This window comes from Pempheris klunzingeri, chromosome 18 (assembly GCF_042242105.1).
Source record: "Pempheris klunzingeri isolate RE-2024b chromosome 18, fPemKlu1.hap1, whole genome shotgun sequence".
NCBI classification, from domain to species: Eukaryota; Metazoa; Chordata; class Actinopteri; order Acropomatiformes; family Pempheridae; genus Pempheris; species Pempheris klunzingeri.
In genome coordinates, this window is record NC_092029.1 from 2,802,433 (window position 1) to 2,822,182 (window position 19,750).

General features: G+C 43.2%; 1 protein-coding gene across 1 annotated transcript in view; it reads left to right on the plus strand.

Moving 5' to 3' along the window:
• Positions 1-2,999: 2,999 nt before the first annotated feature.
• myt1la (myelin transcription factor 1-like, a) overlaps positions 3,000-19,750 on the plus strand; it is a 47,335-nt gene continuing 30,584 nt past the window's right edge. The window contains exons 1-4 of the mRNA XM_070849278.1: positions 3,000-3,029; positions 3,900-3,954; positions 4,247-4,280; positions 9,605-9,667. Coding sequence (XP_070705379.1) covers positions 3,000-3,029; positions 3,900-3,954; positions 4,247-4,280; positions 9,605-9,667 — 182 coding nt within the window. The remainder of the gene's footprint in view (positions 3,030-3,899; positions 3,955-4,246; positions 4,281-9,604; positions 9,668-19,750) is intronic.

A 19,750-nucleotide genomic window follows, 5' to 3' on the forward strand; every position in this document is an offset into this window, starting at 1 on the left:
TTAAATAGTCCAGGTCAGTCTTCCACAACACCAAATAAATTAATGTTCTGAAAAATAGGATGTTATATTACACCATCATTACTGTTACACGCAGTAATATTGTACGTTATTATATATGGATTTGTACACACACACACACACACACACACACACACACACTTAGTGGTGTAATCCAAAGTCCTGAATCTGAGTTTTAACCCTTTAAAGAAAGGCAGACCTGACAACATGTCCTGACCTCCCAAAAAATGTCCTTACTTTACTCCAAAAGTATCCTCGCTTTCAAAATGCCCTCACTTTGCAAAATGTTTGCGGCCCTCGTGAAAAAAAAAATTCTCACTGGTCCTCACCGAGCGAAACGTCCTGTCCTTCCAAAAGTTGTCCTGTCTCTCCTGAAATGTCCTCGCTCCCCAAAAATGTCTGCTCAATTCAAAAAGTCCTGGCTTTCCACAGATGTCCTGGTAATCCAAAATGTCCGCGCGCTGAAGGTCTAGAACTGAAACTGGTCTTTACAAAGATAGAAGTGCCAGAAAACACACACACACACAACAAGGACACAGCCTATGGACACACACTTTCATGAAGACACACATACACACTGGTGAGGTTAGCACATCATATGTACACAGGAACATGCCTGCACACACACACACACACACACACACACACAGCCATTAAGTGTGCAGCCCACTCAGTCGTATAGTTTCCAGGGAGGAAGAGGATTTTTTTTGTCGGCTGAGCTCTTCACAGCGGAGGGAGGGAAGACTGTGTTTGATGTAGGGTGCGTTGGAGCGCGCTCAGTGGAGTGGCGGCCTCAGATGCACCCGGCCTCGGTATGCTGTGGCACCATAATGGGAGTAGGCTGAGAGTTCAGGCGAGGCTGTCCAGAATTTAAATTTATATTAACGCCGCAAACCCCCCCGAGCTGCAGTGCAGCTGAGGAGAGAGAAGCACGCAGAGCTGCTGTCTTCGCGTCTTCATCATCAAACTGTTGTTTCAGGGTTGTCTCGCGCTCTTTGTGTTGCTGTTTACATTGAAGTGCTCCCAGCGAATCCCGTGTTCTGCTGTAATTATTACAGCCCAAAGTGAGACTTCTGTGTTTGGATGGCGTTTGTGTTGTAATGGCATCGCAGTGGTCTTAGGGGATGATGATAATCTCAATTTAATGTTCTGGCCATCAGCTTTGGAGGATAATAAAGGATATTTTTAAAGCTGGGCCCTATTTTTCCTTACATATTTGGGTTCACTGTGACAGGAACAAACAGCTTTAGAACTGGTCCAGCAGACTGCCTCATTCGGTAGCCACAAAACGGGCTTCAACGTGAACCTTTAGGGCGTCCACTAATAGTGTTTTAGCCACCGACAGGCTCAGAGTGTTATTCTAAGTGTGTGACAGCATCATGGAAAGGATCCCTACAGAGAGAGACCTGGAAGATCCTTTTGGTTTAACCACAAACAGACGTTATATCGCTCTCTGCACACACACCAGACTACATTCACAAAAACAGGGATTTTACCTTGCAGAACACAGGAGCTGCTGGTCTGCTGCTGCCTCAGTCAGTTAGTTTGTTTTGTGTTGTGTGTGCTATTATGTGTTACACATATATTGTGTCGTATCCAAACTAACCCCTTAAAACTCCAAAGTCATGCAGTTATCCTTTAACCTTCATTATCTCTGTTTCTGAGAAACCAGGTTTTCTTCTGTCAGGTTTGGTTTAGATACTAGAAAAAAAACCTCTGAGGCCTCAGCTGCTGTTATTTTGGAGAAGAAGCCAGTCAGGACAATGAATCAAAGCTGTAGATCCAAAACTCAAATTCATCCCGAATGGACTTAGAATCTAAAATAAACCGATTGAAACCTCTGAGTGTTTTTATCAAGTGTCAGCAAAGTGTAATTTTTAGCTTTTGCCCCCCGTTAGTGGCTGTTTTCTAGCCAAGGCAAGTTTGCTTGTAGAGCAAACCACAACGTGCAGAAACAATTCCAAGAGGAATTAAAAGAATAAAAAGAGAGGAATAAGTAAGAGGTTCACATGTTAGTGCAGGGTGGAAAATAATACGTTTTAATGGTTCAGCCAAACGTAACAGAGAGAGATATTCATCTTCTCCACTGATAATTCAACCAGGAGACTATCGTGTCCATCCAAGACCTTCAAGAACAAGTGCCGAACAATGTATAAAAGAAAATGATTTCACTTTCAGAAACCTTGATGTCCAAAGTCAGCCCCCCACTTAGCGACACAATTAGCAGCATTCATTTCAAAACTCATATTGTTTCAGAAGGTAAAAATTCCCTAAAATGAAATTCAGACAATACTATAATATACCATACAATGAATTAAATTATAGAGTGTGATCCGCTGTTACCCTCTGCTCCTCTCACAATAAAAGCACTGCTGTTCTGCCATTGTAAGTGTCAGATCTTGAGTTCATGTCTGGTGTAGTAAAAAGATGTCTCGTCTCTGAAGCAGCTCGTCCTTTCAGTGGTAAGATAAACGCCATAAAGGACTTCTTTCATCCATGTTGTTGGCCTTGTTATGGGTCATTTGCTGGCTGTGCTGGAGGTTACTGAAATGTTTTCAGCAGTGAGTCTGTAAAACCTCTCCAGAGAAACATCTAATTGACTGGATGAATGAAATGTTATGCTGTAGGTTACTGAAATGTTTTTAGCGGCGAGTCTGTAAAATCTCTCTGGAGAAACACCTAATTGTCTGGATGAATGAAATGTCACATTTGAAAATATCAGTAAAAAGAATATGCAGAAGGTATTTGGCAGGGGTGTCTCCAGTGTCAAAACGTCATTACAGTATTATGATTATAGATCTCACGGAGACGTTGAAGCACAGAAGCTGCTCGTGAGCTGACCGGGTTTCAGCGTCTTTGATTCCTGCGACAGGAATCCAACCTCCGGCAGAGCTGAGATGCTGCTTTGCTTTGTTTTTGCAGATCATGACTCTGGAAGACGGCTTCTGAGACTGTGTTTGGTGTAAAGACTCTTCTGCTTCATGACCAGTGCCACACCGAGCTCTGACCAGGTAGGTTCACTGTCTGACCTTTACATAGTTTCATTCATTGTTGTGAAATCAGAACAATGTGAGAATAACTTAATAACTTCTAAATGTCTTGGTGTGGAGTTATGGATGTTGATTAGGGATGAAAACTGGTCAGATTTTTTAAAAATATTTCGCAAAAAAATAACACGACATGCCTCAGATGGCCAAATAACATCAGATAGGTTGAAACACTGCAATGAAACAAACTAATGTCTCGATGTCTGCATGTATAAATAAAGAAAGCAATGCCTGCATTCAGTTTAATATTCTGTTTGGTTGCCTCAAACTGAGATTTAAGTTTTAACGGTGCAGCCTGATTCTAGTTTGAAACTAGTAAGTCTCTAAGAAGTTAGGAAGGACTTCACACACGTAATTAATAATGAGTTTATGAGGGACATCTCAGTAGTGAAATGCAAAGACTGTGTATGAGGAGTGGACGTAGCCACCGTGACGTCACCTGTTGGTTTTTGAAGCCTCGATTTTGGCTTCACGGGGGTCGCCATCTTGTTTTTTTGGAGCCAGAGCCTCAAGTTCGTTCCACAAACATCACCTCTGATTGGTTAGTCACAATGTAGCCCTGCTGTGTTGAAGAACACTGTAAACTAACCCATCAGGAAAAGGTTCCCTGAGCTGATAAATCCTGTTGTGACGTCCTTTGTTGTTACGTTGGATTCGACACAGGTTGCTCAGCTTTTGTTAGTTGCTCAGCTCCCTGTCCCTGAAACCGTCCGGCCGTGTGACTGCCTGCTGGTCGCTGAATGCTCGCTAGTTGGTTAAGATGTTAGTGATCTCTGGTGCCTTTTCTGGGACCACAGCTGCAGAGTGGTGACTGTTTTCTGTTTTCCTCTTCAGATGGAGGTGAATGCAGTTAAAAAACGCCATCGCACACGATCCAAAGGAGTCAGAGGTATGAGCCTGTTTCAGAGACTTTCCAATCAACGCACGTATTTCTGATACTGACCAGTGAATGATGCCTTTATTTTTTATGATATTATTACTGATTTGTGTTAAATTAGAGTGATGAAATTGTTGAAATTTGTCCACCTTTATGCCAAATATAAACGGGCTAATTCTTGATTCTGAACATGATTAAAAGTTAATCTGAAGCCCACATACAGTAGAGGCCTTAATTATTGTTTGTTGGTTGCAGATCTTTGCGGTTTTAATATTAATCGTTTTGTTCTTGTGTCTCTCTGAAGCTGCCGTGGAAGCAGTGACACAGGAGTTATTCAGGTGGGTAATCCTCACCCCAACACTCGTCATATTTCATTACATTATCACACGTTGGTGTTGCAGTGGGACAGCACCTCCTCGCATTCATTAAGAAACAAATAATATCCAGGGATGGTTTCCTGTGGTTATTATACAGTCACATGTCTCATCGTGTCGCTCCACGGCTGGGTTGTCGCCAGTCATGCGTCCGGTGACAAGAGGCTCCAACACTCAGGTGGGAAATGAGGGAGAAGCGTTGACTTGGAGGAGCGACCCGCCTGATGTGAACCTGAGGAGAGTTTTACTGCTGCACGTTTGTTCTTGTCAGCTGATTGTTGAAGCCCTGATTCCTGGTTATGGAACCGTGGAGCTTTTACTCTTTGCTCTTTTCATGGCGACCATCCGATATCCCTAATGTGTGCTTTTTGATTCAGTGTAAGAATCCTCTCAGCGAGGCTTCGCCATGGTTGTGCCTCATTACAGGCATCAATCGAGTTGTTGTACCCTCAGTTAACCATCACTGTAGACAACAAAGTCATTGTTGGGGTTTGAGGGAGGTTGGGGGGTCGTCTGATGGGCTACTCCTATAAAGAAACTTAACATACTTTTCTTTTTATACTTTTTATTTATACACTGTTGCCCATAAAATTGGAATAATTGTTCAATACCCCCACTGTGATCTGTTTGGAAGAGTTTGGTCAATAAAGTTGAGAAGATATATAAACTTTATTTATCAAGAATCAATCACCTTGTCACAATCATTTCATGAAAAGAGGTACAAAACATTTTATTCCAACTTTATGGGCACCAGTGTGTGTAAATCAAAGGAGGCTTTCACAGAATAGTGTGATTAAATGTGTTGTATATAAAATAGTTTTCCTTTAATAATTAGAATAAACCATCCCTTCATTTTTACACTCTCTGGCTAAAACACGTGCTCATCAGCTCCAAGGCGCTAAATGTTTCATTTTATTGTCTTTTTACTCGCCAAACAGAAAATCAGCCCGACGACCTGGATGTATTAACACCTCTGGACGTTATTGTATAGATACCGAAAAACATCATAGACTTTATTACAGGAGGGGACGTAGTTTCCAAAGCTGAGGAGCCTTAAAGCTGCGTCCTCTCTAAGGTCCAGCAGGGGGCGACTCCACTGGCTCTGATTGGATGGAAGTCAATGAGCTCAGTGAACATTTTCCTGATGAGTTTCTGCTCTCAGTCTCTAGTTTACAGTCTTCTTCAGCACAGCAGGATGCTCATTTAGTAAATTATGGTCCATTTAGAGGAAGATAGACCAGGAAGAAGAGGGGGGGCTTTAATTGGAGGTGATCTCTGTCACTTCTGGCTCCAAAAAACGAAAATCGAGGCTCCAAAACAGCGTCAGGGTGGCTATGTCCACTTCTTTCTATGAAAAACATCCACAAATACATAATAAGTGCACATTTTACAGATTAAACTGCAGGTAATCATGTTATAATCACCAAACATTTGTTCCCTGAGTTTAGTCTCATACTCAGTCCCTCCTGTAAGGCAGCACCAGTGACCCAGTAAAACGGCACCGAGCCTGGAGAGAAAGCCCCTCTGTTGTTCCATAGCATAACATAAGCTTCAAAGCTAATTAGACGCATCACCACAAACACACCAAGGCGCATTATTAAAACACAACGTTGTATGGCAGCGTTACACTGGCGGCCACGGCACAGCAGGGGTGTCGATAAAAGTGGGGTGGGGGGGTGTTCAGGTCCTGAAAGTAGCGATACTGCAGCATAAAAAAAGGCTCCAAGTCGTGCATTGGGAGCGTCAGCAAAGTTTGTTTAAATTATACAAAGTGCAGAGGCGACTCAGAAGTCAGAAAAATGGCCCCCAGAAGCCGGCGTAGACTCACACGTTAACTTTCTGAGTTCTGTTCAGTCCTTTAATGCACGTTCAGGTGTTTTTGGTTGCCGCTGGCAGCGATGCAGAAGCCAAAACGGGGGAGCTGAGCGTCGAGGCTTGAAGCGAACGGAGAGAAAATCCTGATATCATGGCATATTGTGGCGGGCCAGCGATGTGTCATGTTTATGTGTAACCCAGCTGTTCATTACACGAACAACTAGCAGTTCATTACATTCTGATGACTTGCTGCATTTTGCGTCATGAGTGGAGAAACACCAGCAGCTGCTGACAGGAAATGCTGAATATGTCTGCTACCTGTGGGTGTAAAGAGTAGAGTGGGAGGGAGGGGAGGGAGTTTCTGCTTCACTTAATCTCATTTAGTAAAACTGACAAATATTGGTGTGTGCAGCAGATTACGGCTGAACCCGGTTTGATCCAGGTCACGGCGTTACTGTAAACAACATGTCCTGCCTGAGCTGTGTGAGCTCTGAGCAGAGGAGCAGAAGACCCAGCAGGATTCACCCAGAATTCAAATGTGACGGGTGCTGATGAGCGCTGCGGACCCAGGGTGGACCAGAGGCTTTCAAGTTAGCAGTAATGGCAGAAAAGACTGTGAAACACCATAAGCATGTCACGAGCAATCAATGAGCATTTTTTCATCAAGTTTATTTTCTCCAGCAGTCACCGACTAATCCGCAGGGATAAGCATTTACAAATTAATTTGTGATTGTGGTGCGATGTGGCAGATTTAGGGGGGAAAAAAAAGACGTGATATTAAAAGTCTTCCATGACTTAATGTTAATTGCTAAGTAAACACATAACGTCTGTCAGCTCAGCGGGAGTCAGAGCTGCATTTCCAGCATCTCAGCTCTGAATTTTAACTTTAACTCCATTTGCCTCAAAGTGATTTTCATCCCGCTGGCTGATTGGACTGAAGACAGCGATGCGGCGACACCGGAGCGCAACGACCGGTCAGATTTGTGTAAAAGGATGAATCACAGTGTTTTTGGTGACCCACTCTACTTTCAGTGCTTCCTGACTTCCTGTCTGTGACTCCCAGCTTGATTTGTTCCCACTAAAGGTGGAAATCGACTCACAGATATGCAGTTTGATTTTCTTCTTGTTGCAGGAGGAAAGAGTGCATTTGTTTGGGACTATTTCCAGTGGCGGATTAATCCACATTTGGTGCCCCAGTGAGTATTTGGGGCAGCAGGACGGTGTGTGAGGGGCTGAGTCATAATTACCTAGAGTGTGTGTGTTCACGATGAGGAAGGAACTGATCATTTGGGTCTTTTGAGGGAATTCAGTGAGGCTGTTTTATTACCTGTGTCACCTCCAGACAGTTAGTACCCCCCAAGCTTCCAGCGCCATCGATTATGTGGTCATATCACTTCACTCTCCGATAATGTCTCCTCTAGTGAAAAGTTTCAGAATTCTTTTATTGTCATTGTGCAAAGAGGCACAACGACATTGAAATAAAAACAGCAGCTCTCACGGACAGTGCAAACAACAGAAGGTGCAAAATACAGAATAGTGCAAAAGAACAACGGAATAAACTTTAGTGCAAAAACTGTACTGGGGGGATTTTTTGAAGAATAAAAAAGATATATACAAAAATATAAATAGGTGAAAGAACGTTCCTGTTTTCACATTTCTTTGGTTGGTTCCTGTCCGTCTGGTGTAGCTTCAGTAGCTCAGGAAGGTTTAGGACGCGGCCTTTTTTCCTTAACAAATGAAACAGTGACTGAAACAGTTTGTTCTGTGTATGTCAGATGTTGACACCAGTAAGTAATAAAGATCTTTGCTCCGGGATCAAGGAAATGAAACTGGAGTCAAGAAGCTTCCTTAAAGAAAGTGTCAGTTGCTTTGGAAACGAGCAGAAGTTTCTCTCCACGGAGGAAAAAGTGTTTGGTAAAGAGGATTTTAAGACTCAACGCAACATCTTGTTGAGGTTAAAGATGCGCTGATGCATTGTGGGAATTATATCATGATTGGAAAGTGTGTTTGACATTATATCTGGGAATTGAAGACAGCACACACACACACACACACACATAAGCAGAGCTGTGCTGGGATCAATAAGTCAACACTATCAGTCTCTGCTCCCATACAGATTGATGAGCTGCCTCACCTTGAACAGACCCCCTCCTCTTCATCCTCTTCTCCTCTACTCATTCTCCCTCTCCTCCTCTTCCTCTTCCCTTTTTCTACTATATTTTAGCCTTCATCTTCTTCATTCCCTTTCCTCACCCTCTTCCTCCTTTTACCTCCTACCTTCTCCTCTTCTTCACCTCTCCTCCTTTAACCTGAACGCTCTTCTCCTCCTCCTCCTCTGCCTCCCTGCGCTCGTGATGCCTAATCGTCGTGCGGCTCTCGTTTTAGCCTGCCGCTACGGGGCGTATAGATCAGGTGATGCTGGGTGGCGGGTGGGTGGAGCTCTGCGGTGCGGGGTCAGAGGTCGCGGGTGTGGAGTCCCTGAAGCCAGGCGGCGTGCGTTGGCTGGCGGCCTGCGTGTCTTCGGGGCAGAGCGGTCTGAAAGCTGCAGCGGGGTGACTCAGAGCTCCGGAGAAATCTGCAGCCAACCGCAACCACCATACAAAAATAAAGGAAAACCAAAACATCCAGACAGAAACGGTGAAAGCAGCTGAATGAGATGAGATTATGTTGAAAATTCACCCTTAATCTTCACTGATATTCTCTTCACCTGCGCCTCTTACCTCCGCGCTGATCTAAACCCTCGACTACAGACAGAACAGGCGAGTTTAACCTCGTGTCGCACTCATTCATATTCATTAACCCAAAGCCAACAGTAAGTCTGGTGGAGCTGATTCAGGTACCGCTGAGATGATGAGCAACGATCCAGGAAGGCTGGTTTGAGTCATGGACTCCTGCCTTAACTGAACGCCTAAACACTGCACAGTTTAGAATACAGCGTGACTGGACTTTACACCTGTGGAAAGTCATAATATCTGCAGTATTTGATCACAGTTGTATGAGGAAAGTAGAAATACAGCATCCATGCTACAAAGATTTACATTAACAGAACTTAAGAGAGGTTAAACTTATTTTTGAGCCCGAAGCGATGCAGTGGCCCCGTCCTCATACAGAGCAACCGTCCTGTAGGAACTCTATCTTCTGTATCTTGCTTGTTTGTGGTCGACCTTAGCTGGCGGCAGCTCGGCTTCGTCGTGGTTACAGCTGAGACCCGGAGTCACGGTGGAAAGACAGTTGGCAGAACATTCGGAGAAACTTCTCGGACCGCTCCCGCGATATAATCCACGTCTCCGCCGTTGATCTGCATGCTCAGGATCTTCCAAACAATCCTCACTTTGCCAAGAAAGCACTAACTACTCCCAGCAGGCTTCAGAGCAAACAGGAGGGAAAGAAAAACAAACAAACTCTGGCCGTAAAGTTGGTTTCACATGGGTGTGGACCACTGTGTGATCTGACCGAGTGTGTTTCCTCCACAGCTGCCCCACTCCAGGCTGTGATGGCAGCGGTCACGTCAGCGGGAAGTACGCCAGACACCGCAGGTACGAACTGCTCCACTTATTTTACACATCTGTACATGTAAAGTCAATGAGACAGTGATTTCCAGCTGTTGAAGGAAGTGTGGAAGTGTGTCACTTGATATCAGGGACACTTGCTGTGGTGCTGGTTTGGCCAGTTTCCTTTTAAAACCCCTGTGCTGCTGCTTATGTATGAAGTCTGAGATGTTGCTGATGATGTCTTAACTTTACACTGTGAGTTGAATCCTCTCTGTGGCTCTGTGGTCAATATCTCTACAGGTAATCTGTATTATTAAACTAAAATGTCTGAAGACAGCGACACTGGGAGTATTTATATAGTGTGTAAATCTGCTGTGGTACGACATCAGATTTTTGGTTTTTATTTCAGCTCCCCAGTTCTCTACAATCTATATTTTGAAAGATTAAGATGGATTAAGAGTCCGTAAAGGATTTTCTTTTTTCTTTCTATAGAATCTACTTCATTTAAATTTTGAGCGACAAAATGTAATAGATTTAATAGATATAAAAGCTGACATGAAGCACATGCCCGTGGTATAAATTTAACAGCCCAACAAGGTGTTTTGATTCTACAATAATTCAGAAAACGACACATGGTGAGTCATTTAATGGGGATTCTGTATTTATTTGTCACAGTTTCTATACATTGTTCTTTTTTTTTTTTTTTTTTTCCTTGTAGGAAAATTCACATTGGAAATAAAACCTGAAATAAGACTGTTGTTGGTGGATCACAGGAACACCAATAAGGGGGTGGGGTTGACTGTGGCGCTCCCTGCAGGCTTCAAACGTCTCACTCAACAGCTCAGAAACCGAATCACACCGACAATAAATGAGCTCACGTCACGGTTTCAAACCCCCTGGATTGGCAGCGTTTGCAGGTCGCAGCCTCCAGCTCAGTAAATCAGCCGCTCCGTCACAGGGCCGCAGATAGAAAACCAATCAGGCAGAGTGTGGAGCTGCGAAGTCACACCGGCCGATGGTTGTCCGTCCTGCGGCCCGAGGGGTTGGACAGCTGGATGGTTTCTTCTTCAGATCTCTGTCGACTTTAGAGACGGTGAATTACCAACAAACGCAGGGGGCCGCCGCGAAACACTCATTTCAGCTTGTATTACCTGCTCTTCTGAAGTAAACCTGCAGGCGGACAGAGATCATTGTACTTAACCTGCAAAAATATGTGTCTTAACAACTACTAAAGTCTTAATATTATCTTATTTTTTCTTGCAATACGATTCCATTGTTTTCCCCATAATGCAGCGTGGAGCTCCAAAAACATTCCTCTGCGCAAATCCTGGCCAGAGCATCATACATTTTACAAAACAGGTGAAATATATATCAAAGCCAGCGTACTGTAGCTGCATTGAAGAAGAAACGGACCACAGAGGCTTTCACTCAAATACAATATCATTTGAAGCCTGAACATGAAACTGTGGGGGAGGAAATTTAAGTATTTTTCATTTAGGTAAGCATGTTTAGTAAAGAAAAAAGGGAGATTTAAACATCCATTATGAAATCAAAGGACCCGAGATGTTTTGAGGTTATTTTGGAGTATCTCTACGGTTTTGTTTTTCACTGTAGAGGCTGTTGTGCATGTGTGGGAGGCTGGCATATAGAGGTTGCACGGCTCAGGACAGCGGTGGTTTGACGCCTGAGGTAACAGGGAGATAATGAGAAGGGCAGGATGGCAAATCGCTGGCAGAGCAGACTGATGGTGCTGCGAAGGGCACTGAGAATCTCAGGAAAACTCAGCATCAGGCGTACAGAGGGAGAGTCAAACTCCAAAACCAAAGCTTTAATATTCACAAAAAAAGAAAATAAAAACAGGCCGTCTCAGAAACTCTCCGATGGGAAGACAAGGAATGAGATGTAAAATCCCTGCTACCTCTCCCTCTTTATCATTATTACCGCAGGAGCTGCAGAGTGTTTTTATTATTTTCGTGGTGCAGAGACCTCTTAAGATGTTATTTTCTATTTTACTTTAGTTCCTTCTGTTAAGGCCCAGTCACACCAGCATTTAACGCTGCAGCACTCTGCAGCAAAAGCAAATCACTGGGGATCGGTGGAATCTCTGGGAGGCTGCCGGTGCTCGTGTCCACTTCAGCTGTGGTGAACTTTGACTGACCAAGAGCAAGTCGTCTTGACAGCGCTGTCCTCTGGGGACGGAGAGACACAACAGAGGGAGCTGGTGTAGCTTATTAGCCACTTTTATCTAATGTCCTGCTTTACAGCCAGTTATGAGACCAGAGTCTGTTCAATAAACTGTGTAAAACCTTTTGTCTCATTAGCAATCCAGCTAACAAACATGCTAACACTTGCGTAGAATCCTGAGAACAAAATGATCCAGAATGAAAATATGCAGAAGTTAGTTGGATGTGTTTTGCTTGTGATGTGATAGACAATCTTCATTTAAGATAACCAAGATTTGCAGAAGTCGTTGGGATGCTGCAGGCGTAGATTTGGTAGATTCGGCCAAATATTTCGCAAGAACTTCGTGGTGGCCTTTATTTGTTCTGGCAGAGGCTGCTGAATGCAGTTTTGTGGATGTGAGAGCAGTGTGTTATTGAACTGCTTTAATTTAACTGTGCTTGGTGGAAGCAAAACCCAAAACCCAAAACCGAAGGTCTGTAAAGTCGAATCCCCAAAGTAGAAAACACAAAACATAAAAACTTAGAGTGCATAAAATCTCAAAATCCAAACCCTCCAAAATAAAAGTACCTCAGAGATGGTTTTTCCTTTCAGTTCTTGCTAATAGTTATTGATCGTTTTCACAAAAGCAGACGACAAAAATACATTTACAGAAACTGGTGATTGGATATTTTCAGAGTTCATGTTTTCACCACAAAAGTGTTCATGCAGTTGTTAGAAATGTTCTGTCTTTTGAGAAAACAATCCCACCACAAGGTCCATTTAATAGGTGATCCAGAGCTCTCAGTCGCAGTCTCAGCACTTTGTTTCACTCAAAAGCCCAGGCTCAAAGTTTATTCCTTGACATTGGAAACAGCAGGAATAATCTCACCGCTTCTCCTGTTATCATGTCTGATAAACAGTCGCGCCGGCAAATTACTGAAGTGAGAAAAGTGAAGGAGAGGGAAAGACAGAGGTAGAGACGCACCGAGCCAGACAGAGACTGAGAGACAGAGGGAGAGGGAGAAGTAGGTCGTCTGATGGTTCCCTCTCTGGGGGAAACGGCGGCTGAATCACTTAATCAGTTAATCATCGGCTGATCACAGGAGTCTACAGTACACAGACGTCTGATTTCACAAAGGCACGGCAGAGACGGAGAACACAGCACCTGCAGAAGCGTTCAGTTCCTCGTTTTCTGCCTCTTGTCTTCTTATTCCTTCTGTACGGGGTTTGGGACGTTTCCTCCAACGCTACCAAACGCTGAGTGACTGTAGCCTGCTTTGTCTGACATAAGCGTTGTTGACAGAGTAACAGATAAGAAGCTGGATATCAGTTTGGTCTCAGTGTGTGCTCTGCTTTACTGAGATGTGCACTGAGGCTGGAACTGCTAGCTTAGCTCCAGTATGAAGGAATATTAAAGGTAACCGCCTGTGTCGAGGCAAATGGAGTCAACTTCAGGACAGGATGCTAAATTAGAAGTTAGAAGTTAGAAGTTACACTGGGTTCATCGTTTTTTGGCCAACTGGGGTCAGCACAACAAGCTGTGAAAATATATCTTGAATATTAACACATAATGAAGTTTTTACAAGGTGGACTTGCTTGCAAACAGTTGTCTTTTTAACTCAGGTTTGGTCTCCACCAGGTCCTGGTAGAAATATCTGTCTCTTTATCTGCTAGTCGTCTCCGATCGTGTCCTTCTGGTGGTTGATGCTGGTTAGATTAGTGCGCTGTGGTTTTATCATGACACTTGAGGAATGAAAACGATAAAGCAGCGAAGCATGAGACCAAAATAATGATCTGAAAAACGCTAAAATGCTCCAGAAAGCTGAGAGGAAAGTACGGAAATAATTAATAATTCGATGGATTTGCAGCAGAAGTCGTTTGAGCCCGTTGTTCATGGAAACATATTAGTTGGAGCAGGTTTAAACTTCCTGGCTGATTGGTAAAACAAGCATGTTGTGTGGAATCATGTTGTAAATCCAGACGTGCAGTTTCAATCCCATGATGGGTAATTTGACAATAACCAGATATCAGATTATTGCAGATTATCCTTTAACCTAATCTTCTTCCTAACACCCCACCGTCTGGTCTGAGAGCCAATCACAGCGTCTCTCCTGCTGGGATCTATAACTTCTTGAAGCACAGACACAGTTAGAGCTGCTCGTGGTTCTGAATGAGTTGGAGGTGTGTGTGTGTGTGTGTGTGTGTGTGTGTGTGTGTGTGTGTGTGGGGGGGGGGGGGGGGGGGGTAGTTAGGTTCAAAGTCATTGTCTCTCCCTCTCTCCCCCTCCTGTTTCTTTCTTCCTCCCCTACCTTTCTTTGTCTCTCTCTCTCTCTCTCTCTCTCTCTCTCTCACGCACACAACACACACACTTTACCCCCCCCCCCTCTCTCTCTGGAGGATGTCACCATGGCGACAGCAACGTGCGGATGCTGCAGTATGAGGACCAGGAGGGATGCAGCCTGTCTCCCATGGCAACCGCTAGTATAGGATGAACATCGTGTCGCCCACATTACCCCCCCCCCCATCCCCCTTCGTGTCACCGCCACCACCCAATCTCTTATATATTCCCCTTTAAACAACCCCAACCCCCCCCGCCACTTTTGGTGCCAAAGCGTTGCCACGGTGATGAGTGTTGGCATGCAGCACTGCCGGTGGCAATGATCCCACCTAACCACACATACCTAGACGTAATTATCACACTGCAGCTGATGATTCTGTCGGCTGTTTCACTCTTCATCGATACTAAGTACTTCTTTTAAAAAACATAATGATATTAAAAGCACAATCTTTCAAATTTAAACAGCTAGATAGATAATTTATTGATTAAAACATATTAGAATGATAATAAATGCATTGATGAAGAAGTGAATAGTTCATTAGAAAATGGATAAACAAAATTAAAATGGTGTCTCACTTCAGTGGTCGACGGCGAGTACCTGTTTCTGAGTGACTGACAGGTGTTGGCCTCAAACATCGTTCTGGTCTAAATACGCAAGTGCTCAAGGTGTATTGAGCTGCAGGTAACCGTAGCAACAGTAGTGATGCTTGAGGCTCTGACAGCAGTTAAGTGCAGGGTGAAACTGACCTGACCTGAGCAACGGTTTAACCGACTACGAACACATTTTAAAACATAGAGGTGGATTTGCTGCTTTGGTCAGACGGTGACTTGGTAAAGGAGATAATAATAATACACTCCCACGAGTCCTCATATGAACCAGGCTGGATTCATCCGACTACTAACAATGGTAGACTACAGGTGTCCACGCAGAGACAGGTGTCCACATGTAGACTGATAAATGGTCCATATAGAAAGATTAATGCACTCCCAAGTATCCATGTAAAGACACACATGGACTTCAGGTGTCCTCATACAGACAATAATGGACTCCAGGTGTCCTCGTAGAGACAGTAATGGACTCCAGGTGTCCTCATAGAGACAATAATGGACTCCAGGTGTCCTCATAGAGACAATAATAGACTCCAGGTGTCCTCATAGAGACAATAATAGACTCCAGGTGTCCTCGTAGAGACAATAATGGACTCCAGGTGTCCTCGTAGAGACAATAATAGACTCCAGGTGTCCTCTTAGAGACAATAATGGACTCCAGGTGTCCTCATAGAGACACTCATGGACTCCAGGTGTCCTCGTAGAGACAATAATGGACTCCAGGTGTCCTCATAGAGACAATAATGGACTCCAGGTGTCCTCATAGAGACAATTATGGACTCCAGGTGTCCTCTTAGAGACAATTATGGACTCCAGGTGTCCTCTTAGAGACAATTATGGACTCCAGGTGTCCTCATAGAGACAATAATGGACTCCAGGTGTCCTCTTAGAGACAATAATGGACTCCAGGTGTCCTCATAGAGACAATAATGGACTCCAGGTGTCCTCTTAGAGACAATAATGGACTCCAGGTGTCCTCATAGAGACAATTATGGACTCCAGGTGTCCTCTTAGAGACAATAATGGACTCCAGGTGTCCTCATAGAGACAATTATGGACTCCAGGTGTCCTCTTAGAGACAATTATGGACTCCAGGTGTCCTCTTAGAGACAATTATGGACTCCAGGTGTCCTCGTGGAGACAATAATGGACTCCAGGTGTCCTCATAGAGACAATTATGGACTCCAGGTGTCCTCTTAGAGACAATTATGGACTCCAGGTGTCCTTGTAGAGACAATAATGGACTCCAGGTGTCCTCATAGAGATATAAATGGACTCCAGGTGTCCTCTTAGAGACAATAATGGACTCCAGGTGTCCTCTTAGAGACAATAATGGACTCCAGGTGTCCTCATAGAGATATAAATGGACTCCAGGTGTCCTCTTAGAGACACAAATGGACTACAGGTGTCCTCTTAGAGATATAAATGGACTCCAGGTGTCCTCTTAGAGACAATAATGGACTCCAGGTGTCCTCTTAGAGACAATAATGGACTCCAGGTGTCCTCATAGAGATATAAATGGACTCCAGGTGTCCTCTTAGAGACACACATGGACTCCAGGTGTCCTCTTAGAGACACAAATGGACTACAGGTGTCCTCTTAGAGACAATAATGGACTCCAGGTGTCCTCTTAGAGACACAAATGGACTCCAGGTGTCCTCGTAGAGACAATAATGGACTCCAGGTGTCCTCATAGAGACACAAATGGACTCCAGGTGTCCTCGTAGAGACAATTATGGACTCCAGGTGTCCTCGTAGAGACAATTATGGACTCCAGGTGTCCTCTTAGAGATACAAATAGACTCCAGGTGTCCTCATACAGACACACATGGACTCCAGGTGTCCTCGTAGAGACAATAATGGACTCCAGGTGTCCTCTTAGAGATACAAATAGACTCCAGGTGTCCTCATACAGACACACATGGACTCCAGGTGTCCTCGTAGAGACAATAATGGACTCCAGGTGTCCTCGTAGAGACAATAATGGACTCCAGGTGTCCTCTTAGAGACAATAATGGACTCCAGGTGTCCTCTTAGAGACAATAATGGACTCCAGGTGTCCTCTTAGAGACAATAATGGACTCCAGGTGTCACCACAGAGACAATAGCAGACTGCAGGTGTGTTTTTAGATAACACACCTGCAGTCTCCTAATAGACACACTAAGGTCTCCTAATAGACACAATAATGGACATTCAGCGTCCATGTGAAGACAAAAGTGGAGTCCACGTGTCCTTGTAGAGAAAGTGTCTTCAAACAGACAACAGTGGACACTTTCATGCTCTCCTGTCACTTTCTGGTTGTTAACATTATTTTCTTTGTCTGGTAGCATTTTTCAGGCTTTTCTTCATCTCCTCTCGTGACATGTTCTACGGTTTGACAGATGCCATTTTGTCTCTGCAGTGAAGACATGAGGAGACACTTTGGACTTGTTTTCACTCACAGGAATTTATATCCATACAGTGGCCCTGAGAGCTCAACGCACTTCAACAACACACAGCTCAAATACAAAAGGATTTTTTTTTTTTTGCAGATGAACTATTTCTATATTCTATTTTTATGAATAGCGTCATTCAATGTCTTTATATGTTGTGCTGTGGCTTTTGTGTTCTCCGTTGTTGCGGTGCGTTGAGCTCTCAGGAGGTGAAGACATGTTACTCCTGCCGTCAGAAATTCCTTTAGGTTATAGACGGCTAACTCAGCTCACTTAACTTTGAAAGAGACGCTGAATGGGCTTGAAGTAACCGGCTTACCAAGCGACATTAAGACTGCAGTTAACCCATCATGAAATATTCTCTGTGGAAGCTTCTGACGCTCTCCTCAGTCAAGAAGAAGACATGAATATCCTGGAATATAACAAACCTTTCAGTCAAATATTTAGTGCATACATATAGATAACCAATACGTTATTGATTGACTCGACACACAGAATATAATCGGCCACTGTGCATCATACCAGACTGCAGCAGATCAGTTTGGTAAGAAGATAAATTGTGACGTGCGAACACCCCCCCCCCCCTTCCCTCCACATAATTACCATGCATAGTCTCTCGCCCTTGTCTGCAGCAATCCCTCGTTTCTGATCTGCTTTAATTACCACCGGAATTTTAATTGGCGGGAGACAGCAAGGTGGCCGAGGTCACACACACACACACACACACACACACAGGCAGGCAGCCTATAAGGTACAAGATGGAGGGATCATTTGAGGAGAAGTGTGTGTGTGTGTGTGTGTGTGTGTGTGTTATCAGGTGGTAATATATGCTGCAGTGTTAAATGGTGAATGACACTGATTTAATCATAGTGTCTCTTCTCTTCTCTGTTTCTAATCAATTTCAGCTTCAAGTTCTATAATATCTATAATGTCAAGTGTTGCCATCTCATGGGCATATACAGGTAGTTAATTAGATTATATAAGATTGAAGACAACATCAAGTACACATCTTACATTAATGTATATATATATATATGTATATATGTGTGTGTGTGTGTGTGTGTGTATATATATATACACTATATGTACACTGTTGCCCATAAAGTTGGAATAATTGTTCAATACCCCCAATTTAGTTAAAGCCTGAATACACAGTTTGCAAAGGTTCATTGTGGTTTAAGTTTCACTGTGATCTGTTTGGAAGAGTTTGATCAATAAAGTTGAGAAGATATAAACTTTATTTATCAAGAATCAATCACATTGTCACAATCATTTTCATGAGAAGAGGGAAAAAACATTTTATTCCAACTTTATGGGCAACAGTGTATCTATTATATATATATATATATGTGTGTGTGTGTGTGTATATGTATATATGTATACACACACACACACACACACACACACACACATATATATATATTATATATATATATGAATTTGGCTCTTGAAATTAGGATATCCACCAAAAACTATGCTTTTTTTTCATCAATATCAAACATTCAAACACTCATGATCTTGACATGATGTTTGAATCTAAACTTTCCTTTTATTGTCAGGTGACTAATTATGTTTTCTGCAAAAACACTGACACACATATATTTTTTGTATTTTGCTAAGTTGGATTTCAAGCTTTCTTATCGTCACACCTGGACTAGTTCTACTTTGCATCAGGCAGAAACAGCATTAAATCACTCAGACTGATTGTTTTAAGATGCCTCACTTCTCCAGACTTAATGTTGTGCTTTCTACTGTTATGTTTTTAACGTCTTTAGACTTGAAATTCATGCTTGGTATTCATGCTAGCAGTAGGTCTAGGACGGCAGGGTTGGTCTGTCACTTCATTCAGACTGAATGGATATACATCCGTGGATATATATGGTGAATTGTACTGCTTTAGTGGTCTGTTGAATTGTCCTCTAGTGTCCTCGTCTTTTTAACCCTACAAAACTAATGGCATTCTCATCCTCAGCAGCAGAGTGGGTTATTTATTTATTAGCACAAGATGGTGGATGCATGCCTCATTTTATGACTTTATTAATGCTTTAAGAGAGGCGTGTTTTCGGCCATTGGCTTGTTGCTGCTTGTACGTTTCACTGAAGCTCGATCCCTCTTTTAACTGAGACTCTCCGGTTGAAGTGAAAATTTAAAAACACGTTTTTTTCAGTCTTGATAATTCGCACAAAGGCGATTCAGGGTAACATTGATTGAAGCATTGTCATGTTGTCACGTAAAGAAAGAAAAAAAAAAAGCAGAAAGTCATTGTTAAATAGTTAAAATGTTTTGTTTTTGTGCAGGTTCTGCAGACAAACACGCAGCGGTTTCAGTCAGAAAAGCGGCTTCACCTCCTCCAACTCGCCCTCCAAACACAACATAAGCTCTTTCATATGGAAATGTACTAATTGATTTCCTAAAATCCACATTAAAGCCGTGTATAATTGTGCTTGCTGTTTTGGAGCAATTAAAGCAGAATTTTCCCAACAGTTAATGACTATAATGGGATTTGCGTAATTGAGGCCCCGGTTGAATAAGCTTTGGTTTTTTTTTTTTTTTTTTAGAGGCTGATTCTCCTTCTCAGCCGGGGC